The sequence below is a fragment of the Talaromyces stipitatus genome, genomic scaffold, assembly GCF_000003125.1.
Source record: "Talaromyces stipitatus ATCC 10500 scf_1105507295523 genomic scaffold, whole genome shotgun sequence".
Lineage (NCBI taxonomy): Eukaryota > Fungi > Ascomycota > Eurotiomycetes > Eurotiales > Trichocomaceae > Talaromyces > Talaromyces stipitatus.
In genome coordinates, this window is record NW_002990113.1 from 2,745,463 (window position 1) to 2,772,667 (window position 27,205).

General features: G+C 46.5%; 11 protein-coding genes across 12 annotated transcripts, besides 1 other annotated feature; 5 read left to right on the top strand and 6 right to left on the bottom strand.

The window, feature by feature from the left end:
* Positions 1-274: 274 nt before the first annotated feature.
* Positions 275-1,473, bottom strand: TSTA_069380 (alternative oxidase AlxA, putative; the record flags this gene model as incomplete). The annotated part of the gene is made up of 3 exons (XM_002340863.1): positions 275-785; positions 843-1,145; positions 1,199-1,473. 3 exons carry the CDS (start codon positions 1,471-1,473, stop codon positions 275-277), a joined length of 1,089 nt encoding a protein of 362 aa, XP_002340904.1.
* Positions 814-834: a microsatellite.
* Positions 1,474-2,831: 1,358 nt separating the features above from the next.
* Positions 2,832-3,350, bottom strand: TSTA_069390 (acylphosphatase family protein; the record flags this gene model as incomplete). Its single annotated transcript, XM_002340864.1, has 5 exons — positions 2,832-2,981; positions 3,038-3,107; positions 3,162-3,174; positions 3,250-3,280; positions 3,336-3,350. The coding sequence occupies 5 exons, from the start codon at positions 3,348-3,350 to the stop codon at positions 2,832-2,834; spliced, it is 279 nt and encodes a 92-aa protein (XP_002340905.1).
* Positions 3,351-5,258: 1,908 nt separating this feature from the next.
* TSTA_069400 (glycerol:H symporter (Gup1), putative) lies at positions 5,259-7,305 on the top strand (the record flags this gene model as incomplete). Its single annotated transcript, XM_002340865.1, has 3 exons — positions 5,259-5,609; positions 5,665-6,234; positions 6,283-7,305. The coding sequence occupies 3 exons, from the start codon at positions 5,259-5,261 to the stop codon at positions 7,303-7,305; spliced, it is 1,944 nt and encodes a 647-aa protein (XP_002340906.1).
* A 106-nt stretch (positions 7,306-7,411) lies between these two features.
* TSTA_069410 (HIT finger domain protein, putative) lies at positions 7,412-8,344 on the bottom strand (the record flags this gene model as incomplete). The annotated part of the gene is made up of 2 exons (XM_002340866.1): positions 7,412-7,773; positions 7,819-8,344. 2 exons carry the CDS (start codon positions 8,342-8,344, stop codon positions 7,412-7,414), a joined length of 888 nt encoding a protein of 295 aa, XP_002340907.1.
* A 144-nt stretch (positions 8,345-8,488) lies between these two features.
* TSTA_069420 (uncharacterized protein) lies at positions 8,489-9,405 on the bottom strand. Of its 2 annotated transcripts, XM_002340867.1 has the most exons (3): positions 9,155-9,405; positions 8,981-9,086; positions 8,489-8,913 (listed from the first exon to the last, which is right to left on the bottom strand). In XM_002340867.1, exons 1-3 carry the CDS (start codon positions 9,313-9,315, stop codon positions 8,830-8,832), a joined length of 351 nt encoding a protein of 116 aa, XP_002340908.1. In that variant the 5' UTR covers positions 9,316-9,405; the 3' UTR covers positions 8,489-8,829. The 2 variants fall into 2 exon arrangements, with proteins under 2 accessions (XP_002340908.1, XP_002340909.1); XM_002340868.1 differs by having other exon boundaries at positions 8,489-9,086.
* Positions 9,406-10,126: 721 nt separating this feature from the next.
* On the top strand, positions 10,127-11,813 carry TSTA_069430 (MFS sugar transporter, putative; the record flags this gene model as incomplete). Its single annotated transcript, XM_002340869.1, has 4 exons — positions 10,127-10,200; positions 10,254-10,556; positions 10,605-11,100; positions 11,161-11,813. The coding sequence occupies 4 exons, from the start codon at positions 10,127-10,129 to the stop codon at positions 11,770-11,772; spliced, it is 1,485 nt and encodes a 494-aa protein (XP_002340910.1). The 3' UTR covers positions 11,773-11,813.
* Positions 11,814-11,827: 14 nt separating this feature from the next.
* On the bottom strand, positions 11,828-13,452 carry TSTA_069440 (epoxide hydrolase, putative). The gene is made up of 3 exons (XM_002340870.1): positions 13,362-13,452; positions 12,951-13,270; positions 11,828-12,891 (listed from the first exon to the last, which is right to left on the bottom strand). Exons 1-3 carry the CDS (start codon positions 13,377-13,379, stop codon positions 11,880-11,882), a joined length of 1,350 nt encoding a protein of 449 aa, XP_002340911.1. The 5' UTR covers positions 13,380-13,452; the 3' UTR covers positions 11,828-11,879.
* Positions 13,453-14,334: 882 nt separating this feature from the next.
* Positions 14,335-15,587, top strand: TSTA_069450 (uncharacterized protein; the record flags this gene model as incomplete). Its single annotated transcript, XM_002340871.1, has 2 exons — positions 14,335-15,457; positions 15,562-15,587. Exons 1-2 carry the CDS (start codon positions 14,416-14,418, stop codon positions 15,585-15,587), a joined length of 1,068 nt encoding a protein of 355 aa, XP_002340912.1. The 5' UTR covers positions 14,335-14,415.
* A 1,814-nt stretch (positions 15,588-17,401) lies between these two features.
* TSTA_069460 (uncharacterized protein) lies at positions 17,402-17,884 on the top strand (the record flags this gene model as incomplete). The annotated part of the gene is made up of 2 exons (XM_002340872.1): positions 17,402-17,431; positions 17,477-17,884. 2 exons carry the CDS (start codon positions 17,402-17,404, stop codon positions 17,882-17,884), a joined length of 438 nt encoding a protein of 145 aa, XP_002340913.1.
* Positions 17,885-18,389: 505 nt separating this feature from the next.
* TSTA_069470 (uncharacterized protein) lies at positions 18,390-20,390 on the top strand (the record flags this gene model as incomplete). The annotated part of the gene is made up of 7 exons (XM_002340873.1): positions 18,390-18,552; positions 18,627-18,958; positions 19,014-19,267; positions 19,361-19,512; positions 19,565-19,942; positions 19,976-20,078; positions 20,132-20,390. 7 exons carry the CDS (start codon positions 18,390-18,392, stop codon positions 20,388-20,390), a joined length of 1,641 nt encoding a protein of 546 aa, XP_002340914.1.
* Positions 20,391-20,708: 318 nt separating this feature from the next.
* TSTA_069480 (cellular morphogenesis regulator DopA) lies at positions 20,709-26,867 on the bottom strand (the record flags this gene model as incomplete). The annotated part of the gene is made up of 7 exons (XM_002340874.1): positions 20,709-22,235; positions 22,291-23,762; positions 23,809-24,032; positions 24,090-26,332; positions 26,395-26,544; positions 26,596-26,720; positions 26,774-26,867. 7 exons carry the CDS (start codon positions 26,865-26,867, stop codon positions 20,979-20,981), a joined length of 5,565 nt encoding a protein of 1,854 aa, XP_002340915.1. The 3' UTR covers positions 20,709-20,978.
* Between the last annotated feature and the right edge of the window lie 338 nt (positions 26,868-27,205).

Consider the following 27,205-nt stretch of genomic DNA (forward strand, 5'->3'; position numbering starts at 1 on the left):
CTCGTGTCGCGCATATCTCCAGATCTTTGGTCCCATTCCATTTGAGCCACCACCACCACAACAACAACACAACGACCAATTCCTCTACCGGAGCAACCACACTACACTACGAATTGAACCTTCTCGATCGCTAAAGACATTAACATTCCTGCTCTCTAATTTATGCAATTTTTAGCCCCTGGCCCGACAAACACCCCGTGGTATACAGTTGATAAAACTCCTTCCTCTGAGTAGAGATGATGCTGCACCAAAACAAAAGAAAATGAAGTGAACGTTAAATAACTTCCTCCCTCTCCCAACCCGTTGGCTTCATCAAATCGCCCCCTTTGCTAGGCCGAGGCTTCTTCGAATCTCTGAATACCGCGGTATACGGATTCGGATCTTCTTTCTGATTCAAATTACCCAATGTATGATTGACTTCCCGATGCTTAGCCTCATCGGCACGCACATACAACATCAAATCGAGCATTGATCGATGTCCCTCGGGCATCTGCCAATATTTAACTGCGATTTCGGGCGCTTCCATCTTCTCCCACTCGGGTAGGTTGCCTGCTTCGATTTCTTGGATGACGCGTGTATAGGTTAGGACGGCTTCTTCTTCGAGGTAACCGACGAAACGGTGACAGGTGCGTGGGGAGATGAGGTAGGAAATGAAAAGGCCGTTGAAGTAAACGCCCTGAGCGCCGAGGACCATCAGTCTCATGAACAAGCCTGGTTCGGCGATTTTCATGAACGTGAGGAGATGCATGCGTTCGTTGTATGCCTCTTCGAGAAGAGTTTCGATCCTATCCCTGTTAGTCACCTTATACTGCCAGGGGAGGGGAGGGGAGGGGATTACTCACCATCCATTATCCCTTCTCATCGTCCGCAGACTACGGAGATGTCGTAACATCCCCGCAACCATACCGGGGACACCGGCAACACTCTCCAAGAACAATACCCGATTCAACCATTGCCGCTCAGTCATTGTGAACTTTGTCACTGCTTTTGGATCTTTGACGTCACCCTTCGGCGGATGACGGTAGCCAGTGACAAAGTCCATTCCCCACCGCAGACCTTGCACCATAGCTAAAGCAAATCGATCCGACCAGGTGCGGGCTTTGCGGTGTTCAGTACGTATACTGCGCATTTGTTCTTCGGTGTATCTGATAGTCAGACGTTAGCTGAGAAAACTCTCGGACAGGATGGTCCAGCTTACACTGGATGTTTCCATGCACTCTCCGCCTCAATGATCTGTTTCGTTTCGACCCTGGGAAAGAATTCCTTGATAGCGGATTTGGGTGATGCCGATGAGAGTGATCGTTTTGACGTTGTGCTCGACAATGAAACAGGGCTGTAGCGGACTCTGATTGATTGCAAAGTCGAATAGTGATGGCCTCCGGCAAGTACATAAAGACTGCCTACGCAGACAGTCTTTGATATACCCGTGGCCGAGAGCCGTAACGGCGTCGTCGTTGCTGTGACAGAATACATTGATCGTGTATAATTTATGATCAATAGAAGTATAATATCAAAGGTTGCAATGTTGTCTGAGTAAGAAAACCTGAGGCAAGAACCGGCCTACCCAGGCCGCGGCCTTTTATATCATTACGAGTCATAGCCGCAATAGCCTAATCTGCCACAGCAACAGCATTGAAACTTCTTCCCCGAACCCTGGACGTCACATGGCCAGAAAAATTCAATATCGATGATGGCAAGACGAGGATTGATAGGAATCTTTGACCGAGATTCAAATTTCACATTTTTCTGTTTTGGGATCAGGCATTCTAGATCCGTATCGTGGCGTAGACATATTTACTCGTATCACGCTAGTAATTATTAATGTACACGCAATATAAATCTTTATACGCACGACCAATATCTGATTGGCCATCCTGTATTATTATGTGTATCTTTTCCGGCGTTCCGTAGTTGAAATAGATTTTGATGATTATTCTATTGGGCTTATTCATTTGATTTGTCATTTGATGATTGGTTACGACTCCATTTAAATGGAAATATCGTACGTTGTTTTGTTCTTTATCTTCTTTCGGGCGAGAAGGCTCGGCTGGGTAGTTGCTCGATACTCAAATACTCCGTATGCTCTATTGAATAGCCTTGATGGAGAGGGTGGGCGGATGGATCATCGCGCTGAAGCAGGATTGATACTCCTCCGTACGGAGACTCCGGTATCTCCTCTATATACGTAGCTGCAATGTTAGACTCTCGTCAACCAATAATGTCGAATGTCTTTCCAGCTTCTACAATACAAATGCGTGTATATATGTCACACTGAAAAATACACATACATGAATCGCCGTGCAATCTTCGTAATGATTCATGTGACTCAACTTCGGCATGCCGGGACCAGTAACAAATGGCAGTTTTCTGGGGAAGTATTACGATGCCAATACATCCATGAAAGATTCACATACATTTACCAGCGGATATTTCCACGCCATCAAACTTTATATAAATCAATCCGTTATGTCTGACAATATAACAGGAATAGATACAAAGTAAAATCAACTGAAATACCCTTCCCATTATGATTCTGCGTCTGTAGTAACTGCTCACTCTACAGGCAGATTTCAGATGCTCGTATTAGAGATACGATATTACCAGACTACTGAAACTCGGAATGTCCCGGGTCGGCGTCCATATTACCTCAGCTTTCTCGGCCGTGGAGCCCCCCGAAATATTCTCGCCATAAGGCTGTGATTCATTCTCGGTGAGTTGGACTACTCATGCCAGCTGAAAATACGATAAACCAAAAAATATTTCTTTCATATGATTGAGTTTGATATGGATGATGTCATGACTTCTTAAAAAAACAAACAGGGGGCATAGAACTATCGTCGAATCTCGAAAGATATTTCATCTTCTTGTGTCTCAATATCCGTCTTTTCGAGTTTTACGACCTGCGCGTGCCGGGGTCCCTTGTCGACGTCTTTGAGTAGTTTCTGGACGAGCTCGGGTTCGCCTTGAATTTCGCCTTCGACCTGTTTTGTGTTGGTTATGCCCTAGTTCTTTGTTAGGGGTTATGGGAACGACGGACCCTGCCATCGCGGCTGTTCTGCACCCAGCCAGTTACGCCGTATTCTATCGCTCTTTTCTGGGTGAATGCTCTGTTTGGATTAGTGCTAATCATCCCTAATGAGATATGGAGAATGGTGGTATACCGGAAACTGACGCCTGTGTAGACAGTAAGATGTCAGTTCCTCTAATCAATTACATATGCCCGATCCTTAGGTATGCTCAAGAACATACCCTGGACAGTCCCGTGGACTTTGAATCTGACCTGCAGCAGGCTATGGTAAGCATTCTATTCGTGTACTATATTGATGAATACATACCCTGGTCAATGCCATTGTTTGAAGGCTGTTGTTCAGATCTCGAGTATCAACCAAGTTGGATTTGTAGATGGATAACAGCATTGCGGGGCCGACATCAATACCGTATCTTATCGCCGTACGCTAACTTGTGGGGTAATTTCACATACATTACCGATCAAATGAGTGATCAATGAGAGGATGATGGTCGCTGATTTATTAACCCTATTGACCCTATTGACCCTCTACAGCAAGAGACGCTGGAAAGATTCAATGTAGCCAAAATTCACATTGTTCTGGGTGATTAAGGAGCAAAAGAACTGCAACGTCAATTGATCTGATTTCAAAAGAGCTTCTCCAAATCCTTAACAATTGTCGGCGTATTAGGACTTTTTGATGAATTTCAATTCGATGTATCATACCGTATTGGCCTGACGGGCGAGTACAAATTTCACTCCTTCCTGCCATATTCCCATCTTCGTCTCTCTCAACACTTCTTTCCTTTTTATCTTCACCATGTTTCTCACTGCATCATAAAGCCATGAATCTTTCTTTCATCTTTCTTTTTTACCCCTGTATTCATGGTAATAGTCTCTCGGCACTTATTCAATTGTATGAATGGATGTCCTCAGCTCCGAACGACTTCGCCAAGGGTTCCCCGAAGGCTTAGCAAGACTCTGACTACGGTGGATGCCATCCCATGAACGAAAATTAGAAACCGAGGTACCATCATGGCACCGGACAGGGCGCTGATACCCCGCCGCCATCGCCCCTTACTCGATCACGATGCACACTAAGCTCTGCAATGTTTTCGACCAACGAACTCCTCTCCAAATTCCAAAGACACCGTTGGCCGGTCTGTAACATCTACTCTGCCAGGGTGAGACGGCCAGATCATTGACGAATTTCACGACAATGTACATGAACGAGGTCCCTTCGCACCTTGGCAGTGGAGTGTTCGGTCCTTTCTTTCGTGTCCACGTCTCCGAGTTGCCTCCAATGCCTTGGTCAATATTACTTGCTGGACTTTCATCCGTCATGCCACGCTTCTGCCACTACCGGTATTTGCGTTGTGTGGCAATGGGTAGACTGCTCTACAACTATCGGGAATTACAGTAGTGGTCTTTGATACCCATCTAAATGGATGGATATGCGGGTATTGAGTTTGAATCAAGTGGTGTGCATAGTTGCGATATTCTGCCACTAGAAAGAGGCCTGGTAGGACGCATTACTATATCCAAGTCGAATTGAGACTGTTGAATGCGGGAGAAACGAGTCTTCATCGAGCTAGAGGAGGATCCTTCGATCTTGAGGCGCGAACGCGGATCACCATATCCTAGCATGTTTCAGAAAAAATCACGGCCTTCTACCTCCGGTTACTACTGTTCTTTCTGATGAGCCAGCCGCAACATCCAAATTTGCTAAAGCCGGCAACCCTCAGTTGCCTCAAAGCTGCGACTCCAGTTTCGCCAGCGCCGCGGCGAGGAACAGGAAATAGAATATGGATGGTTATATCCGAAGGAATATCTTGTTGGAAATGAGGTATCAGCTCTAAGAGCTCCGAACAGCTCAAGATACGACTACCAGAAAGCTGCATTAGAAGGCTCTCCTTTTGTAATAGATTGACATGGATCTTTATCTCGACACCTTGTGAGACGAGATAGCTCGTGCGGATGCTTTTGGTCTGCTGGAAATTCTAATGGGCCTGAAAAATAATAGTACAACCATAATGACGCAAATAAGCTTGACTCATCCATCAGAAGCTTTATTAGGTGTCAATCTTTGATCTGAAGAAAAGTAAAAGATCTAGATGCGGGGACCAATGACAGCGGGCGACCCCTGAGGCTGTGAACGTCTCCACTAGCCTCGGCGAGCAACTTCACCACTTCTTCTGCACGGAGTAGAGTACAGTCGAGTCTACCACATCTCAATGCTACGCGTGGGATAATGGGTTCTCTCCTCCAGGGCCTGCAAAGGCTCTACTCTCTCGACACGCTCGACACTCGTTTAACCACCTCATTCACCACCCCAATCAAATACACTGCTCAAGACACACAACAACAACCTTCTACCGCGCGAGATCCCACCGCAGGCAAAGATGCTCGAGCACAAGAGATAGCTTCCAATGCTCAACCGTCAAAATGGAATACGCCGGAATTTTATTTTTATTATTTTGTGTTTATCACTGTGGTGCCGATGATGTTCAAGACGGTTATCGATATTTCGCAGCCAGATCATCCTGCGTATGCGATTTATGCTGATTTATTATCCCCGGGATGGATTCCGGGACGGAAAGTCGTACGTTCTCTTTCCCCCTTGATGATTGATATTAGCTAATAGAAGCTTGTGTTAGGACAATTCCGACGCTCAATACGCCAGCTTTCGCGACAATATTCTATACCTTTTCTTACTCTTGATCGTACACCCTCTCCTCCGTCGAGTATACAATTACTTCAATTCCATCAGTGCGTCAACAAACGAAGGACGCAAATCTGCCGGAGATGCCCGAGTCAAACAACGAACTATCTTTGATTTCAATTTTGCGATTTTGTTCCTCATGGGTCTTCACGGAATATCCATAGTCAAGATCTTGCTCATCTTGTTCGTCAACTATAAAATCGTCAAGGGGCTTCCGCGGGCGTACATTCCAGCGGCGACATGGATATTCAATCTGATAGTGTTATTTGCTAATGAGCTGTGCGATGGATATCCATTAGCGAGCATTGCGAGATTTTTCGTTTCATCGGAAGTCGCTGCGGCCAAGGGTGTTCCCACGCTGGTAGCGTGGGCGGAGTTTCTAGATGGATTTGGAGGATTGATGCCTCGATGGCAGATTTCATTCAAATTCACCATCTTGCGATTGATAAGTTTTAATATGGACTACTACTGGAGCCTGGGTTATCCTTCCGACAGTCCTATCGAGGTACGTTCTTTCCAGCGATCTTCTAGCAGTATAGCTGACACTCCTAAGAAGAAACAAATCGATCCCGCATCGCTGTCCGAACGGGATCGTCTTACAATACCGGCTGACCTCTCGTCATATAATGGATTGTATTACGCTGCCTATGTGTTGTACTCTCCTCTTTATCTCGCCGGACCCATCGTTACTTTCAACGACTACATTTCCCAGCAGCGATATCCCTCACCAGCTCTGACACCAACTCGTAACCTCTTATACGGAATCCGCTTCTGCCTGACTTTACTGTGTATGGAGCTCATTCTCCACTTCATCTACGCAGTAGCCATTTCCAAGTCAACCAGCGACTGGTCAATCTATACACCCGGTCAACTCAGCATGCTGAGCTACTTCAATCTGAATATCATCTGGCTGAAACTTCTGATACCCTGGCGATTCTTTCGTCTGTGGGCTCTTCTCGACGGCGTCGATCCACCCGAGAACATGGTTCGATGCATGTCAAATAATTATTCTGCGTTGGCATTTTGGCGCTCATGGCATCGATCATATCATCTCTGGGTTGTGCGATATTTATACGTCCCATTAGGCGGCCGCCGCGATCGTCGTCAACCGTCACCATCTTCATCTGCATCCAAATCGACCACTAAAACTCCATCAACCTTCTTATCCAGAGCACGCGGCATCTTCAATCAACTAATAGTCTTCACTTTCGTCGCCGTCTGGCACGATATAAATCTTCGTCTTCTCATGTGGGGATGGCTAATCACATTCTTCGTCCTACCCGAAGTCATCGCTACTTTACTCTTCCCAGCTTCTCGCTGGCGGTCTCATCCAGACCTGTACCGAATCATCTGCGGCATTGGTGCAGTAGGTAATATTATCCCAATGATGGCGGCGCATCTTATCGGATTTGCGATTGGACTGGATGGATTGAAGGGTTTGTTGGCGGGGATATTTGGATCGTGGACGGGGTTGGCATTTATGCTTGGTGCTTGTGGCGCATTGTTTGTTGGTGTTCAGGTTATGTTTGAGATTAGAGAGGGGGAGAAGAGAAGGGGGATCAAGTTGAGTTATTGATATCGTTTCATATCTATATAGTTACAAAAACATAAACAAAACAAGGGGTATCTATCAAATCCAACCAGCACTACGCTATACAATAATATATCCTAGGAGTGGCAAACTAGAAAAAAGCACCACATCTAGAATCCTCATGAACCTTATAACACTCCAACCCACAAGTCCTCACTCCACAATTCTTACACCGGATCTTACCCCAATAACCGCAAATCGTACAAAACCGTCGCGCCGGTTTCCCGGATGCTGACGGCGCCGCGCGAGCAACGTGGTATCGTAGGGGTGGTTCAGCTAGTAAAGCGGCCATTAATCGATCAGAGGGTGCGTGCGGAATGTATGATTTGAGGAGATGGTCGTTGTCGTGGGGGGATTTGATGAGGCCGCCTTGGATAGGCGTTTCTTGAACTTCGGGGTTTTCGTTATTGTCCTGGGTTGTTGTGGTTCGTTCAGTGTTTTGTTTCTTCGTTGCTGTTGTTGTTGTTGTATCTGATATCGATTTCCGTGATAACGCACGCTTTTGCCGTTCAGTCAACATATCGGTATTCGACGCAGCAGCTGCAGGCGTCAAACTCCTTCTCCCAGCAATCTTCGCAACTTTCGAAGCTCCAGCAGCAGGTACCGCCGCACCACTCCCCATAACAGAGGTAGAAGCATACCCCAACGCAGCCTCCTCATCATCCAAATAATTCCTAAACGTCTTCTGACTCTGCACAATCCGTCTCACATTACTCGTCGTCTTGGCCCTTGCACCTCTCCCATTATCACGCTGAATCGCATCTTTCCTCACGGGCACGGGGATGTGAACATTATCGCGATGGTTTTCGCGATCGAGTTCGGCTAAATGGCGTAGGATTGCGTGGTTTTGCCGCGAGGTTAGATCTGTGGTGCTGCCGCCGGGTTCACGGATTCCGCGTTTGCGGCTTGTGAGCGCTGTTGCTGCTGTGGATGATGATGATTTTTGAAGGGAGGTTTCGGGGACGTAGGCCCAGCCGGGGGTGGCGTGGGAGCGGGATGTGCCTAGGACTTCGACTAGGGGCATTTTGTGATGGGTTTTGAATCTGAGAGGTGGTGGTGATATTTTGTCGATGGGAGAAAGGGTTGGTTGGTTGGCGGATTATTAAGTAGTTAATTAAGACCGAGGAGCTATGTTTGCATTGTTTGTTTGATATCAAGCATCTTTCAACGTCTTCCCTCCGATTTTATTGATGAGTAAATAATCCACATTCATATTCATACGAGACTACTCCATATCGTCCAAGGTAATCTTGGCAATTCCAAGTTAATATACTGCAAGAAATACAATGATCAAGATGGACACTTTCAGTCTCCGTACATAAATAACCATAAAGCCTCAGATTACCATAAACCGACTCAATCAAGTGACTTGCAAACTCATCAAAGGAGAAAGGAGAAAGGAGAAAGAAGAAAGATATAAAATCGCTATATTCGCCAGCGCCCTGAATGCAAAACCAACACAGAGAAAAGGGAGAAGAGCTTTGTCCAAGTAGATAGATATATAACAAATTATTTCTTTTTCTGTAGCTGGTCTACCTTAGTCTCCAGCTCAGTCACGTATTTGTGTAGTTTTTGTGAAGCGCTTTGAAGGGCCTAGACAACTGTTAGTATTAAGCAATACCCAGGCGTAGAAAAAGATAGGGATTCTGCAACCGCGTACATAGATATCATCCGTCAAAAGTTCATTAGACACTCTGTACTCCTTCAAGACGTAGTAATACACAGACACGCCGGCCGCGACGGAGCCCAGCAAGAAGCCAAAGATACTGATATGTAGCATTAGACACACCGCCTAGTAGGAGATATAGGATTGATGCCTGGATCAAAGACTCACCCCCCTCGAAAAGCGCCAACAGGCTTCTGTTTAGGCAATGCGCTGCTGCTAATGTCCGTCCGGAGAAGGGATGATGTTGCGAACATGCGCGGCATTGCGGGAGCTGGAGATGGGGCGATGACACGGCCAGCACGCAACGAGGTCATGGAAGGACGGAACATGGCGTATAAACTCAATTTATGTGATGACTTGGCGATATTTAGTTGAATACTGAATTTATTGCTTTTGGTTGTTGTTTACTCTGGTGTATCAAAGTAGAATTACTTGGGCTTCTCCGCACTCCGCTAACATCCGAGCATATATCACGCTAGTCTGGATACGGTTAGGGTTGTTCGGTCGTCTCAACGTCCATTCGAACATCTTCATTCTGTTCTTCATGAGTTACTAAGTACTATGTGAAGATCTAGATTGTTGCTTATGCTAACATATGACGCTTATAACCTGAATATCAGTGGATCCTTGCGAATTTAGCGGTTGCCAGTCAGGCCGACTTTTCCTTCATGTGTAATCTGGAACTAGTTCATAGAAGACCAACTAAAAGCACAACTTGCCATGGCCATGGCGATATTGTGAAGGTCAGGACAGCGATAAGAGTCCACATAAACACTCCCACCAGTGGATGTACCTTACCCCGCTAGGTAGTTCTGGTGCGGGTAACAAAATGTTGCACTCCGAACAGCGGGAGTAGCAGCCGGCTTTCGCAGGGCTGATACCACAGGAATATTTCTTGCTACTACGTACGATACATGCTATACATCACCTGTGGACGATGCGGTGTACAGCGGGCCAATCACACGTCTATCGTGAGCGATGCTACTGTTTCTGTGGTTAGGCAGAGATGAGATGACTAATTGCGTTGCGAGTATATCTATTCCATTGTTCCCCAGGCATTTCAGAGACATTTCCTTCTCGGGATATATTTTGTGTGCATACGCATCCAGTAGAATCTGATTGAAGACTTGATCCGACGAGATGATCTCGCGTCGCCTTCCGCCAAAGTATGTCCTTGCGAGCATACTGTGCTCCTTTGGCGGGGTTCTCTTTGGGTATGTTTCCACCATTCATTCGGGTGTATATAGACGGAAAACTAACTGATCAGAATGGACACCGGTGTCATTGGCCCCGTAACAATCATGCACAGCTACATTGCAAGTTTCGGTTTCGTATCATCTACCGTTCATGGTCTAATTGTCTCTTCTATCCTCATCCCGGCCGCCATCTCGTCATTCTTTGCGGGAAAAGTTGCAGATATCCTTGGTCGACCCAAGGGCATCAGTTTAGGAGCCTTTATATTCGGACTTGGAGCTGCTCTTGAGGCTGGTGCTGCTCATCTTTCCATGTTTATTGTTGGAAGGTGTATTGAGGGCATTGGCGAGGGATTGTATCTGGGTACATTGGTTGTGTAAGTAAATATTCTTGAACTTTGTATTTAGTTTTCTAATCAAAACAGGTATATATGTGAAATATCACCACCTAGCAAAAGAGGACCACTTACATCCACTCCCCAACTACTAATCACCCTCGGTCTTTGCGTGGGCTTCTTCGTGTGCTATGGTTCTGCTACTGTCAACTCATCCCTGTCATGGAGACTACCATTTGCCATTCTATCTGCTTTGGCATTATCATTTTCTTTAGCTTCGTTATGGCTTCCACCCTCTCCACGTTGGCTTTCGCTTCGAGGTCGTACGGCAGAAGCTATCGCCACCTGGGACATTTTGGGGGTCAGTCACGCAGAACGTGAAAAGATTGAGATCGCAGAAGGAATTCTTGAAATTGCGAATCCGGAAGAAGCGTCACACCCTCAGACTTCGCAGGGTACCAATCTGGAAGAAAGAAGGAAGAATAGTATCTGGGAATTGTTCTCTCACGATGTACGTGCTCGCACATTGCTTGCAGCCTTTATGATGGGAATGCAGCAACTCAGTGGTATTGATGGTGTTCTTTACGTGAGTCGACTCCTATCCACAACCCGATCCATTTCCGAATACGTACTAACTATGATATAGTACGCACCCCTCCTCTTCCAACAAGCCGGCCTCACATCCTCCGAAGCCTCCCTACTAGCCTCCGGAGTCTCCGCCGTGGCCATCTTCAGCGTCACCATCCCCGCTCTGATCTGGGCCGATGGCTGGGGACGCCGCCACAGCACGATCTACGGCGGCATCGGTCTCGGTATCATCATGTTTCTGATTGGCAGTCTATACGCCAGCAACACCGTACACGGCACTTACGGCGCCGGAAGATGGTTAGTAATCGTCTCAATCTACCTCTTCGCAATGCTCTACTCCCTCTCCTGGGGCGTAGGCATAAAAATCTACGCCGCCGAAATCCAACCCCAACGCACACGTGCCGCGGCCACCAGTTTGGCGCACGGAAGTAACTGGATCGCGAATTTTTTGGTTGCATTGACTACGCCGATGTTGTTGGCAAGTAGTACTTTTGGGGCTTATTTCTTGTTTGGTGGATGCTCAGTTTTGACCGCGGTGGTTTGTGCGGTTTTTATGCCGGAGACGAGGGGACGGTCGTTGGAGGAGATTGAGGAGGCGTTTAAGAGGACATCTGCGTCGAAACGGTTGGCGAGAGCTGTGCAGAAGTTTTCTGGACGGGCTGAGGTCTGAAACTGCACTCTTGTAGAAATCAACGGATAAAGCTACTACTGAACGTCTTGATTTTCAGACCTGAATAGACCGATAGACTGAATTGCTAAAAGGATTTTCTAGACTATCTACTTGCGAGTCCTAACATGCTCAACAAACTCCTGCAAATCCTCCAACAAATCCCCCGGAACCTCAACACCCGCAAAATGTCCTCCCTGCTCATGTTCCCTCCAAAACGTCACCTCCTCAGCAACTGCAGTCCTCTCAACCCAAGCCTTAGGAACAGGCAAAATCTCTTTCGGAAAATGACTAAACCCAAACACCTTGCTTCGCGGAATAAGCCATCGAGCGCCGTCACCATGACACGGCACATCCTCACTCGGCACAAAATCATGTCTGTAGGGATATATACTACGGGAAAATGTGTCAGTGACCCAGTAGAGAGTCATGAATGTCAGGATTGTTTCCATGTCGGGAGTGAGGTCAGTCCATTCTAGAAATTTTTCTGCAATCCATGCCAGGAGTGCAACGGGATTGGAGCTGAGTACGAAGCCTATGGTTGCGGATCGTGTAGCGTGCATTTGTGCGTATGCAGCACCGGCTGTGACGAATGTCTCGATTGCCTCTATATCGCGAAGTTCATTATCCTTAAGGCCCTGGCGCGGAAAATTGCGCATATCGAAATCAAAGCAGAATGTTAGATGGATTCCCTTACAATGCTCATCGTCGACTGCGAGAGCCCGACAGACTCGACTCCCTATATCGCCACCGGCGACTATGTAGCCTTTCTGATCGAATCCCAGTTGGTCAATGAACAGGGACCGGAATATGCAGCTGACGTCGTAGGTAGAAAAGTCTCCATTGCTGTCTGCCGGCGGCCCGGATGAGAACGTATACCCCGGTAAAGAAGGTACAATAAAATGATACGGTAGCGTATCTGGCGTATATTTTGATTGTAGCAGTTTTGCGACTGCGAGATACTCAATGAAACAGCCGGGCCAGCCGTGGATGCATACTAATGGTGTTGCATCTGCTCGGAGGGACCAGAGTGCCATGTAGTGGATGGAGTATGAATGGTTGTTGTGATTCACTGTGCTGATGAATTGGGGAATGCTGTTTATGTTGTCTTGTATCTTATTCCTAGTTAATAGATGAGCTGATGAGCAAGGAGATTCTCATGCTGGATTGGGAGGACTGACCAGTTGAAAGTAGACTCCGACGACCAGGCCTGAATAGCTTTGCTCATCCATGACCTCGTGAGTCCAAATTCTTTGGTGACTTCAGGTTGTGAGTTCTCAAATGTTACTGGACCAAGTCTAGCTTTTGAAACTAGATTTTGGAGGTCTGTAATTTCTGTAGGCGGAATGTCAATTTTGCATGCCTGCTGTTTTACACGGATCGTTGGAGGAGGATGACCAAATTCTCTGTCTGACTCAGCGGAATCCAGAATTTGAAGGAACGGAGATGTCATTTCCGGTAGGTATCTGATACGAGTTTGTGAAGCCGACGTTGTTGTCAACTGGAGATGCGCTTAAATCAGCCTTTATAATACATGGACACCACATTGGCGACAGTCATCACTCTTGGATTTGTAATATGAACCAACAAACCGAAAACAATGCCTTCATGTAGCTTTTAGTGCTTATCTATTCGTATTCATGCCGCTAATTTGCGGGGAAAGGGGGGTAAGCTTGGTTGTAACTGTCAGATAATCCGGATTTGCAACGAGGTATAGAATCAAAAAGGCATCCTCAAACATATAAACCTTCACCTGGTGCACCTGAAACTCGACTTGAGACGTCATGACCGTATTGCTTGGAACAGTGAGAACCCCAAGTCTGCTAGTTGTTACACATCTCGGCAAATTATCTATATAAACCCGGCTTTGGAACCTGATGTACTCAGAAAGGAGAGAAGAGAAGAGAAGACATACAATCTTGCTACTCACTTCTTTATTTTTACCATCCTTGTAACAATTATTCAGGATTGGCCTGGAGTTAGCCCACCAATCCGACAGTAACCAGTGGCTTACATTACTTTCTTATGTTTAAAGTAACCTAGAGGCGAGAAGCATGCTAATCAGATCTGTAGGCCATCCCTAAAACATTCAAGAATCAACAGACTTTATATGACATGAAAGGAAAATGGTAGTTCTAGAAGATGGGACGAATGCAATCATACAATTCAGCCTTTACGCATCCCAGGTACAAAAAAGGGGAAACAAACAAAGGACAAATCCCAGCTGGTCATTGGTAATCCATTATTGACTGCTGTCTGATATTTCCTTGAATGTAACTCGATCTTCTCTTTTTCATGGGGATGGCCTAGTTTGTTATGGTTCGCTCTTGCTCTAGCCCTAGCTTACATGGCCATGACTTGACGCTGTAGATAGCTCCGCATTATGAACCTCTTTGTACTGGAGAATTTCAGGTTTGACTAAATGTACACTGTTCTTACATACTAGAATGCAGGGATTGGTATTTATTTTGGCCAGTGATGATAATATTAATTAGCAGGCGCCAATGAGGGGCTGTGCATGTCCTCACCCATAACGCAGCCTTATTGCAACGCGGTATTCAAAATGTAGCGTACGACAATATATAAACTCAGATCTTCAAACATACTATGATACCCAGCATTTTAACTACAAGACTATATTAGAAGATGTCTCCACGCCCTCCCCTCAGCCACGATGACTACACAGTTGCCTGCATCTGCCCCATGAGCGTGGAACAAGCACCCGTTGAGGCTCTTCTTGACGAGATCCACCCCGACCTACCCACCAGCCGCGACAAGAACAACTACACACTGGGAAGAATACATAGACACAACACCGTCATCGCCGTCTTGTCCGATCCTGGAAACAGCACTGTAGCCTCAGTGGCTACCCAGCTGCTGAACGACTTCCGCTCCATCCGGTTCAGCCTTCTCATCGGCATCGGGGGCGGTGTTCCAGACCTAGACCATGATGCTGATATTCGACTTGGTGATGTGGTCGTCAGTAAACCGTCAGGGACGTTTGGTGGGGTTGTGCAGTTTCTCAGGGGCAAGTTACTTCCAGAAGATCGGTTCGAAAGGACGGGGGCGCTGCAGCGTCCTCCAGATGTGCTATTGGCTTCTGTGGCAAGGCTTGAGACACTCCATCGGCGGTTGGATAGTGAGATTCCGAGATATTTGGAGGAAATGATCCAGAAGTATCCTAAGATGAGACAGGGCGGTTATGTCCACCAGGGAGTGGAGAATGACAAGCTCTTCCGTGCGGAGTTTCAGCATGTTGCTGGGAATGATTGCAAGAGCTGCAATCCAGATGAGGCTATCGAGCGTGAACCTCGGTTGGACCTCAACACGGTAATTCATTACGGGACTATTGGATCATCCGATGCTGTTATCAAGGATGGCCAAGTGAGGGACAAGTTGAGAGATGATTTGAAGATCCAGTGTGTGGAAACGGAGGCTGCTGGTTTGATGGCCTCTTTACCTTGCCTGATTATTCGTGGTATCTGCGACTATGCGGATTCACATAAGAACAACAGATGGCAGCCTTATGCCGCTGCGACGGCAGCTGCATATGCGAAGGAGTTGTTATCCTTAGTTACAACACTGGACATCCCACAGTGTATCCAGACTACGCTACATTTAGGAGCTGTGCATAACTTTCTGAATGAATATGTTTCCGGAGATGTCGTCGGTGGAGACAAGTTCCAAGGTTTGTTGGAGGCAAAATCCGGCGAGGAGGCCGGTGATAGGTACAATCAAGGAGTACCTAGGTATAATATACAAGGATAGATGACAAACTAAAGTCAATTTTAGACCTCGCTGTCCGTAGTATTACATGACATGTTTCTAGAGATGAAGTATTATACATGTTGTTAGTTTTGTACATATCTATAAGTTCAGGGCCTGCTTGGGAAATCGCAATGGACGAGCCTGTGGCTTTTGCACCGCCTGAGGCGAGCCAATATCAATCACTGCTTTGAGGTTCGCCTGGAACTTTCTGCTTATCGGTTGGCGATAGCTGATAAAAACCACCTTTAGGGTAATGGGAATCCGGCATGACTGAAAATCATCAATGAGATTATCGAACTTAGAGACCCATTGGAACTCCTCGGTCGTGTTGGTTCTGTATCTATTACCATATACGCTCTGTTTAATCTCTCCAGTGTAGATCCTAATAGGCAACCAATCATCCCCGTTCGATGAATCCCGAATTCTCCTAGCATTCAGCGAGGCACGACGTTCATTTAGGTTACTCGGATTCCGCTGGATGACTTGGGACACGAGCTGCTTCAGGATTCTTAGGGCATCTGACGCATTCCCTCCCCGCCCTTAGACTGTAGCATCCAGGCAACAGATGCTGACTCCTTCTTTAGCAGATCAATCATATCCACGGCGAAATCTCTGAGCGTGTGACGGGTACGAAAGGAACCTCTGCCAAGAAGCTGGAATTGCCGTAGAAGACACATTGACTTTCCTTTATTTCGTGGAACGTTGCGAATCATGCCATAGTAGCGCAGGGTCGCTTGTGGATCGGCCAGATTCGAAGTTGCTACAAGGGGGAGTACGTGACATGTCCGCTGACTGATCTCAGGTCCATCTTTGCTTGTATCGAACACGCGAGTGTAGCGCAAGGTGCATAATTCTACATGCAGACTAAGTGAGTTGAAAGTTCTAACGCATACTGAGTCCACGTTTCACCCACCTTCGAGGGCGCGACTGGTCTCTGGTACCCCGACGACGGTATTTGATTTTCTCGATTCGTTTCCCTCTAGTTCAGCGAGTATCATGCTCGTGATCAGATGGAATACTCTTTGGAGATCATTGGAGACCCTGTTGTTGAATCATTTAGTCCGAACGCATCTATGATCGCGGGGGATCGAATATGATATTGCGCAACTCAACCGTGATCTCTCAGGCGCTCAAATATCAGACGACCAATCTCTCTATCTGGCAATACACTTACTTACTGTGTGTACGGGAATCCCCAGGTGTTGAGTATCAACACCGGAATATTAGCTATTCCGGTTCCCTGGGGATTTCCTCTTTACCTGCATGTAATTATCCTTCTCCTCCCTTTTTGGGGAGCAGTCATAATATTCGAATAACATCAATATTATCAGGCTCATGGGCTCTTTGGAATAGCCTTACTGCGTAATCCTGTGCTTCGTGTTATCAGGACGTAGCTAAACCAACACTTACCGTATTTTCCTACAACTTGGTCACTCCAATCTGATTTCCCCCTATGTCTCCGTTAACCATGTTTGTAACATCACGGGTTTTTATTTCCACGGGCCCGGTTAGTTTGCTCAGTAGGCTGAAGTATTCAGGTTTGCGGGATTTATGCACTCTCACGGGCATCATCGAGTGTTCCGTTGGCAACTTTGAGCTTGTATTGTAGACTCCAACTGCTGAATATCTCAGTCTTCCTACGGTCATTCAAGGGCTCTGCAAAATCTTACCCTCAGTCTTGTCGGGCCTCGCCCTCGCACTCCGCCCGTGGACCATTCGCGAGATCAACCATTACCACCTACTCTCCCGAGGTCGTCATTTAAGTAACTATTGTTCAATTATTTACCCATGGTGGAGGAATTACCAACTGCAGGGTCAATTATCAGAGGTGAAACAGCTGCCAATGATCTGGTAATGCCTAGCAATGGAGGATATCCGCCATATTCAACCTTCTGTGAGAGGGCTCTGGGGAGGATAGGGAATAATTGGAAGCATTTAGAGCAAGGGGAAACTAAAGCAGAAATACAATCGTTGTCTGGGGAAGAGGAAAGAAGTGTTCTTGGATCCCGACTACGAGGAGAAGGAGGGAGAAGAGGAGGAACCACCCTATGAGGAGGGAAGTGAAGCCGATCCAACATTACTGAAGCACAAAGAAGGAGCTGCTCATCACGCCCAAAGTCTCGACTCTTCGGAAGTTGGTGACTTAGTCCCAGAGTCCAGCGACTGGCGAGGACTCGAATTAGACGACATAAACGACGATGCACTCTTGCGGTGGAAGCACGAGGCCATATCTGAGGATCGAACCATTGAAAGCAATTGGGACAAGAAAAGACTAGCGGTCGTTCTTCATCAACTCTCTCGACCTTCTCTTGGACAGCAAAAGGATCCAATTCTAGCCGCAGGGTAACTCAACTTCGGGCCACTCAACGACGACAATCAATTACTACTAGCAAACTTCAAGCTGAATACGGTACCGCAGAGTTTCAATTTTGACAGCGATTGTCTACATCCGGATCTCGACGTCATGAACCACGAAGATGAGCCACAATTATCCCCACTTCGTTCAGAAATGGAGATGAGTGAAGTGACAGACCCCAATACAGCTCCAAACCAAAGCCTGACCGCACACCCCCGATTCGAGAAGGAACACGTCGCTCTTTGTGATGCTCATCCTAAGACTAGGCTCAAAGAGCTGCTGAGAGCGGCCCGCGGTCCTACAATCAATAAGGACGTCTTTGAGCAATCTAGCTCGTCCGTGGAATACCGACAGCTCATATACTGTATCCAGACCATAAAACAGGAGAACGTACTGCTAAAAAGTTGGATCGATCCAGACTAGATCCATCAAGGCGGCCGTTCTGCCAGGTCGTTTACCGATTCAAGTCTGATGACAAAGTCTTCTTTAAGAGCCCATGTGGACACGGGTCTCTTCCAGCGACGGAAACCGGTACATTCTGAGAGGAAGTTTTCTCTCAGTGAAGAGCGATTACTACTTACAAGAAAGCAGTAATCTAGCTTTTGTTGCCTATAAGACATATGCCTACGAAGCGGTATATTACTCTGCGGAACTGAAGGGTGAGATAACAAAACTTCCACCCGTTCCAGAATCCGAGTCTGAAACCGTATTGTTTACTTCTCATAATCTTCAGAATTACCTGGACAGGCACTCAAATTTTCAGAGCTGTTTCCCTCCTTTGATCTTAAGAAGGAAATCCACTCCCCTTACCTTTTCTGGTACTGCACTCGGCCATCATATGAGTCTGTGGTGCAAGAGTTGCCGTCTCACCATACAGCCTTTGTCAAATTATTTGCATATTGGGTGCATACTAACTCTGAAAGGGAATATGCAGACGCAGAAGACCAGATTTCTAGGGGAGTCATATCTTCTGAGTCCATGAAGTACCTCGTAAGACCAGGTAATCCTAGTGTCTCTCAAGGACCGGGCCTACTTCAAGCCTATCAGGCTACGTCTCTTGCTAACGTGAAGCCCTCACAAAATAATCGTAACGTCAAGAAAGACGGCGACTTTTGACAAGATTTGGGAGGATTCGGCCTGGGCCTACGAATTTGATGGGTCTTTCTACAAGAAACCTATCTCCTTGGAGCTTAAACTCGATGTCAAAGATCCCAAGCAGGAGGTTGAATTAAATACTTTGCAAGTCGTTCCACTCAATTTTGTCACCCTGAGATTCGAAGAATACTTGAGCTTCGGGGCCAGACGTACTGGGCATGTCGCAAAAAGAAATTTATCTCGTACAGTGGCCGAGATAACATTGATTCCCTCAATAGTGTGAGTGCTTCTCCTTTTAAATTGTTTCATGAATGCCATTTAACCGATAATACAGAATAGCGAGAGATTCATGATCGACTTTCCTACGTATAGACAACTCCACCCCCTTGAGAAGCAAATCTCCGTAATAAATCGCAAAGAGATCTCACCGGAGCAGATGAATGTTGATGAGCCCCCGATAGCGCCAGAGATATTCTTCTTCCCACTCCGTATTGTGAGTTTCAATCTTCGTCGCAAGAAATGGGGTAAGAAAGTCGAGTCAACCAATGATATACTCGTCCTAACTCTTAGTGATAGTGGATCTCGAGGTCGACCTCATCAAGGAAGTTGAATGGAACAAAGACTCCTTTGATAACTTGGTGATTGCTGAAGAGACTAAAAAGCTCGTTCAGGCCTTGATAACTAATCGACTCGTAGCCGAACGGGGAACAGATATGGTTGATGATAAGGGCAACGGGCTAACGATTCTCTTACACGGGGCTCTTGGTACTGGAAAGACCTTTACTGCTGAAAGCGTGGCGGAGCTGGCTGAGAAACCTCTTTACCGGGTAGCCTGTAGCGACATTAGGGCAAAACCTGAGGATGTTGAGCAATATCTGGAGTCTGCTCTTCACCTAGGGAAAATCTGGGATTGTGTTGTACTCCTGGACGAGGCGGATGTGTTCCTTCAAGAACGTACTCTGTCTGACCTGCAATGAAACGCATTAGTGACTGTCTTCCTGCGCGTGCTTGAATACTACGACGACATCCTGATTTTGACCTCCAACCGCGTAGGCACATTCGACAAAGCTTTCAAATCCCGCATCCAAGTGTCTCTGATTACAGCGATTTAAGATTTGGCGGAATTTTATCAACCGATCGAAGAAAATCGAGCACCCCAAACATCGATTCCGATGATATCAAATGCTATATTAGTGAGCTCACCGAGCAGCAGATGAACGGGTGCAAGATCCGTAATGCCATAACGACCAGTCGACAGCTGGCTAAGTTCAAGAACAAAAAGATGTCACATGCAGATCTGAAGCATGTGCTCAATATTGCTGGGCAATTTAATAAATATCTCTCTAGGCTGAAGGAAGGATCCATAGATGATGAAATTTCCCGCGAGTCTAGTATTCGCTGAGCAGCACCGTGTCAATATGTGTTGAAATATAAGATGCAATGCAATGCCCGGTCCAGTACGAGGGACTCTCGGGACGTCAACTATCAAACCGTAATATATGCATACCGTGGTCGAAGGTCTTGCGGAAGAAGGGCAAATCTGCAATCTGAATGACTGTCTGTATGGACATGGCATATATACTCTCACTTTTTATTCATGTGTAGCTACTATTTAAGTTAGGTTAGTGCTTAGAAGTACATGTCACCCACCGATGTGAGCGGAAGTTGGACCACCTCCTGCATGCCCGGATGAGAACATAGGGCTAATGACACAATTCGTATAGTAAATGATATTTTATACTTGATATTTCAGCTTAGACGCTCAAGAGAATATTGAGCCACTTGCTGTTGTCAATATCTATCAGGATCCAGATCTACTAGGGTTTAGGTACAGTAGTGGTTAGTGGTTTGCATAACTTGCCTATGCTTGAAGTAACCTTAAAGGATAAACAAACCCGTAGGGTATCGCAATAAGATCTGTGAATCAACATATATGACATGAAAGGAAAATGACTTGACTAGAGAACATGTCGGATGTCATGTCAGATATCTAATTTGCCATGGTGCTCTCATTGAAAATATCTGCCAAAAGATCATCCACACATGCATCACGATCAGGACTGCCCATACTATAGGTACTCTCAAACGCCTGAATACTGATCCTCTCAAAGAATGGCTTCAATATCCGATCCACAATTTCATCCTTTGGTGTCTCACGAATACGATCAGAATTCAAACATGGCTTGTTGAGTCTCTGCTTCTCACTGAGCTCGCCAGGTACAGGCGACACTTCATCTCCTGGACCCAAGGTTCGAGCTATCTCGTCTGCGAGGGCTATAGGCTCCCATCGACCAGGAGGATAAATCGCATCGATTGTGTCGGTTACAAAGAGCCATTCTTGTAACTGGAAATCATCGGGAACCAGCAAGAGTAGTGTGTCCAAAAGTTTGGAGGCTTGAAGAAGAGAATAAGGTCCGTAGAGTTCGGATTGTTGGTGCCGGGGTACAGCAGAAATGGCTTCCTGTAGCTCAGTGTTGATCAAAGGCCAAAATGAAGCCATGTGGGTGGTTGAGGTTCGGAGTACAAGAGCTCGAAGAACCATGAATAACTCTGCCCTTGTGACTGAGGATGGTGACGAGATATGCGTAGCTTGAAGAAGGTCTTCCAGTTTTTGCAACAAAGTGGGATAGTCGATAATGAAGTAATCCTCGCCATTGGCAAGAATCAGAAGTGTAATTCTACGCAAATTCAGCTGAGTCTTGCGATCAGCTTCTAATCTTGCAGCCGTAGCTCCAACCCCGAACATAATTCCGGCTGTGGTGGGAGGTGTCAATCGTGACAGTAGCTCAGGGAAGCGCTCCTTGTCTACAAGGATCCATTGACGTAATAAACCCATCCAGCCAGTCTTGACGAGATCGACACGGGACCCAAAAAATCTAGGATCATTGAATGCATCGACAATATCCTTCTTCCATACTTTGGAGCTTGCAGATATCCGAGAAAGTTGCTGTAGCAAATCGAGTACACCTTGATTCACATTGTTTGGGAACAGGCGTGAGCGCAGCGTTGGTGAAATGACATTGGCAGAGATGCTGGATATTGCATTCGTGATCCGGTCTGTTTCTCCAAGAGCAGTCAAGAAGGCCGGTAATGATGAGATCAAAATACTGACCAGATTGTCCGGGCTTGCATGTGGCGTCGGTGACCCATCAGCATCCGCAGACGGTCGTGCGGAGATTCCAGAGTCTTGGGACAATCCCATGGGTTTACTAGTAAAGATGGCAGCTAAAAGGCGCAGTAACAGGTCCTATAAATAGTTAATTCACCACTTTCACCAACAAATGTAGCGCGTCTATACATACCCCTAGTTCTTTCCTCATACGGCGGTCGTCCCCAAAGCTGGTATTTTCCATCTTCGCGCCAAGTATGCCAGCAAATTCGACAAGTCGAGATAGTATTTGTCGGTGCGGAAATGGATTGGCCAAAACGTCACGCAAGAATGTCGTGCAATCTCCCCAAATCTCATCCAAAACATCATCGTCAAGTGACCGAGCATAGGTGACTAAAAATGCTGCAAGTTCAGAATCGGAGATAGTGGAGGCCAACGCTGATTTGCGGCTAGGATCCAATGCAGCTGGGTTCGTTCGGCTATATATGGAGTTGAAAATTGCCGGAATGATGACCTTTGGACGAGCTCGATCAAGTGTGTGCAGAAGGCTAAATATGTGAGACGCTTTACTAGTCTCTGATGGGTCCAAATTACTCCATAACTCGACCAGCGTTTCGAGAGATTCAAGTGCTTCCGCAGTAAACAAATGTTCCAACAAGGCCCGTGACCGATTTCTCATTCGCAAAGACGTATATTGGAACGAAGCAACTGATTCCGTGTCAAGAGACATCTTGCCTTTGCTGTTCGCTCTCCAAGACCAAATAGAAAAACAAAGTCGGACGGCGTCTTGAAAGCATAGCAATACTGTCAGCCTGTCATTAGCCACATTTCTCGCCGGGCCTCCGTCCGACACAAAATTAGACACCATGTTTCCAAAGAAAGTCTGTGAATGGTCAGGACTTCGAGCGCTCGTTACAGTCACTTCTTCTGCATGTAGACGCTCATGGGCTGCTGCTATGCATGTTTCTAGACCAGTTAACAAGACGATTGTCACATGTTCCGATCGGTCTTTTGCCCAGTCTTCTGTCTTTTCAAATGTCACTTGAAGATTGGAGAACGACTTTCGTATCTCTCGACAAAAGCACTCCACAAGCATCAACAGAATTTGAAAAATGGACTCGCCATATAAAGGTAGACTTTCACTCAAGAGCAATATCCACTTTTCGAGACAACTGTGCGAGTTTTGGGAGCTGATACCCTTCAACAGACAATTCAGCAACTGCTCAGGTGGTTGTGGTACAGGAGGCGGCTGATGTAACTTATCGACTCGATCTGTACTTAGTGATGCACTTAAGGAGAGAAGTGAAGCACTCCTTATGGAGCCCTTTGACCCTGTCCTTCTGTGCTTTTGTGGAGGGGGTTGCAGAACATGAGCAAATTTGGCTTTGAGCGCGACGAGAAGCGTTTCAATGGTCGTCGTTTGGAGAAGATGACTATTTTGATCCAGTGCAATGGACAGTTTCTCGATAAGGATTAAATGTATGTTTGTATCAATAAGCTGTTCAGCACCAAGGCCGACCAATAATTGCCGAAGGACCGAGAGTGCTGTGCGTTGCAGAGTCTGCTCCTCAGCAGAAAGTTTGGAGTCGGATTCCAACGGCGATCCGACCAAAGCAAGTGAGGTTTCGGCAATTGCTATCTGGAAAGTTTTGTGTTCATTTGGATCTACATGATTTAGCAAATATTCAATGGAGTCTCCTGGCTTACTTACTTTCCGGTGTCTCTGACTCATGAGGCTGCTCCACCTGGGAGACAGGATGAGAAACTAGGGTGATCCAACCGTTTTGGGAGAGGCATGACATGAGATTAGAGAGCGTCTGGAGCAGATATTGACATTCTCGACGGTCGTCGGAATCAATCAAGCCTTGGCGCTTGTCTTCATGATCATCAATGTTCACAAGTTCTTCGAGTCTTATCACAATGATATGTAGGACTCTAATGAAAAATCAATATGGAAGACGAAATCAAAACAGAAAATTCCACGGCACTTACCGCTGGATTGATGGCATATCGTGAACCCAGTCACGAACAACTTGATAGACCTCCTCAGAATTTTGAGATAGTAAATCCAAAACTATGAATAGAGGCCTTTTAAGTAAGGAAACATGAGACGCAGAACGATCTGCCAAAGGCTTTCCATTCGCTCCATTACCTTCCGGAGAGCGACCTTGTGACTCCTGACCCCACTGCAGGCTATGGCTCCATAGAACGCAAAATCTTTCAACATGCTGAATATTAGACATTTCACTACTCTTCGGAGAATCGACTCCGACCATCAGAGAGGTAATGGAAGCCTCCACAGCATGATCTTGCCATGTGATGGAATGTAGCAAACCAATGCAACGAACAGCTTCAACATGGAACTTAGGGCTTTCAGGAGACAAGAAAGCCCAGAGATGGTCCATTAAGGCCGGCAATAATCCACAGAGTTGTTGATAGGTTATATAAAAACCAGCGCCATGAATACAGTACAAGGAAGTAGCTATTGAAGTAATTGAAGAAATGACAGCGAATCTCTGTGTTGTGAGTTGCGCTGCATCAAACTCCAAAGCTTTGTGAAAAGCCTGTATTAGATGGCCGTCCCCTAATATTCGCGATTTAGGTGCCTTCTTTAGGAGACCCGTCAGAAGGCCCGATGTTTCTTTTACCGAAAGACTGCAATCGTGGTCCTCTAAAGCCGACATGGACAATCGGTATGCCATACGTAATATCAACTCCGATAGGACTTGTGGAGTAAATGGTAAAGGTGGTAACTCGAGACTTTCCTTACTGCGGTCATAGAATTGCTGGATGCTCTTCATAAGATCCTTGTTATCGAGTTCACGTGGATCGCTTGTTAGGTTTTCGGAGACTACCTTCACAAGGAATGCTCGCTCAGGCAAGAGGTTCAGCACCAAGTTGAGTAGTTTGAAAAGATGTTGAGTGTATATGTTGGTCTGTTCTGATGGGAAACCCGGTCGATTCATCAAGATAATATCATTTACTTCGATCAATATTGCCAATGTCAACAGAGGAATGTGAAGAAGTAACATCTCTTCTTCCCGAATATTGAAATTGGCAAGGATAAAATGAGCTAGCAAAAGGTCATTCTCTCTCTTCTCAAAGTTTCCATACTGCCCCCTCGTGTCTCCGTGAACGAGGTATAGCAATTCTGAGAAGATAAGACTACTTTCGACCCCGTCGAAGAATGCGCTTGCACTCCGAAATAGCTCCCCAAAGTGCGATTTGTCGGCTGTTCCTTCAAAGGACTGCACGCTTCGCATAATAGGAAGGAAGACAGCAGGAACAACAAAGCCACCCACTTCCCAGCGATCCATGAGGGATAGGGCGATGCGCAAAGGCCTGCTTCTCTGAGAAGGTTGTAAAGTATCTTGATTGATCATCTTGAGAAGTCCACGAACTAAAGAGTCCAATCCGTTTCTGCTGAAATACCGAGACTGTGACTGTTCCCTCTCTGTGGAGTTATCCTGCTCCTTTTCGGAAGTGGAGTTGGGAGATGCAATGAGAGATTGGCTTGGGTCTGGGCCAAGAAACCAGGCCCAGAGTCTTCTGTTTAGACTCATATCTCGCCTGAGCACGACTCCCGCTGCGGCAAGGATCAACTTTTCCAAGTCGTCGCGCCTGATTTTCGATTGGAGGACCGCAGAATGTAGCGGCAAATGCGTCACTAGCAAGTCGAGGAAGTTTCGCTGGACGAGCAACTGATCGTCAGTCAGGCCGCTGGCGAAGCATCTGATAAGCAGCCCGGGCTCTGGAGAAATAACAGACTCAATAATAGCTGCCGCGTCTCCTCCTTCCAATTGATCATCTCCTTTCTCCGAAGTAGAAGATTTCTCGAGTCCTAGCTTGGGAAGATGACGATTAAGGTAGGCTAAGACGCCGAGCCGCCTGCTAGGGTTCGTAATTGAAGCGAGAAACATACATTGCCAGAAATACTGCCCTCCAGCATTCGAACTTAAGCTGGATCTCCGCGTGTCCATCTGACTGGCTACATTGCGTATTTTATTGAGCGTACGAATAGTCGGTTCAAAATCATCGCTTGTCTCCTCCTCTAAGCCTGGTAGCAACGCTAGAATTATAGCCTTTAGTGCGGGTCGTATTGTCATTGGCTCCAGTTCTGGAAGGTACGTTTCTAGCAGGGATATGAATAGTGGCCGGACAGAGAGAGAGGCGAATGTAAGAGTCGGTGCGACACCGGGGAAGTATAGGGGTAGATCTACCGAAAGACCTTCAGGCTGCAGGTATGCTGTCAATACTATGTATAATTCTCGCGGATAATATTATCACTCATCATTACCTTTAGCAAGCCGAAAATATATGTATAAACCTCCAAAGCCTTCTGGTGCACACCAGAAGGCAGCGACGGATTCAAGCATTGCGCCAACCGCTTAGCCACAGTAGTCTTATGCGGCACGACCGGTAAATCTGGAGGATGTGATTGAAGCGCCTAGTTGATGCTGTTAGAGGATGCCCAAGTAATATTCAACTGTATGCGGACCTTCAGGAGGCGGCTTAGAAATGAGATGTAATCGGCCCATTCTTGTAAGGTGGTATCGAACAAAGACAACGCTCGCTCGACAGTCGATGCATATCGGCGGTAGTTTTTATCCTTTTTCAGATGCTCTTCGGGTTTATTAGTTTCTCAAATCACTTTTTGCAGCTGAAAAAGCACAAACCGTCGTCACTTGTACGGAGCCTAAAGCGGGTGAGGGAGCTATCGGAGCTTGCGGGGGAATCGGTTCTAGGGAATCCGCCTGGATCGAGGCTCATGATGCCAATGGCAGGAGTCACGGACTGTTTGTGTTAATTCTTGAACGGTTCATAATTGAGGCATCAAGATCGCGGAGTCGCAATAGAGGACGATGTCGTGGTTGACAGTGAGTTGTGTCCGTGAGAAATGTTTTGGATCAAGCCACGAATGCACCGGGCTAAGGAAGGAACGTACTCCGCAGTCGCGACCCGAGCTCCTTTCCGTGCTATCAGCCCGCTACGTCACCCCTCTTCTCTCTTTTAAATTGTCGTCGCTTCTTTATTTCAACATCGCGGATGGAAATTTCTCAAATTATTGAATGAAGATGCCTTAGGACAGCTGTCTTCAGCTCCTGCAA

Excerpts from the sequence above, each read along its gene's own strand:
- TSTA_069420 (XM_002340868.1), bottom strand. The coding sequence starts at position 9,315 with ATGTTCCGTCCTTCCATGACCTCGTTGCGTGCTGGCCGTGTCATCGCC. Across the intron at positions 9,087-9,154 it reads GTTGGCGCTTTTCGAGGGGG|TATCTTTGGCTTCTTGCTGG; the intron begins GTGAGTCTTTGA and ends GCTACATATCAG.
- TSTA_069440 (XM_002340870.1), bottom strand. Across the intron at positions 12,892-12,950 it reads TCGGAGTCTACTTTCAACTG|GAATAAGATACAAGACAACA; the intron begins GTCAGTCCTCCC and ends TCTATTAACTAG.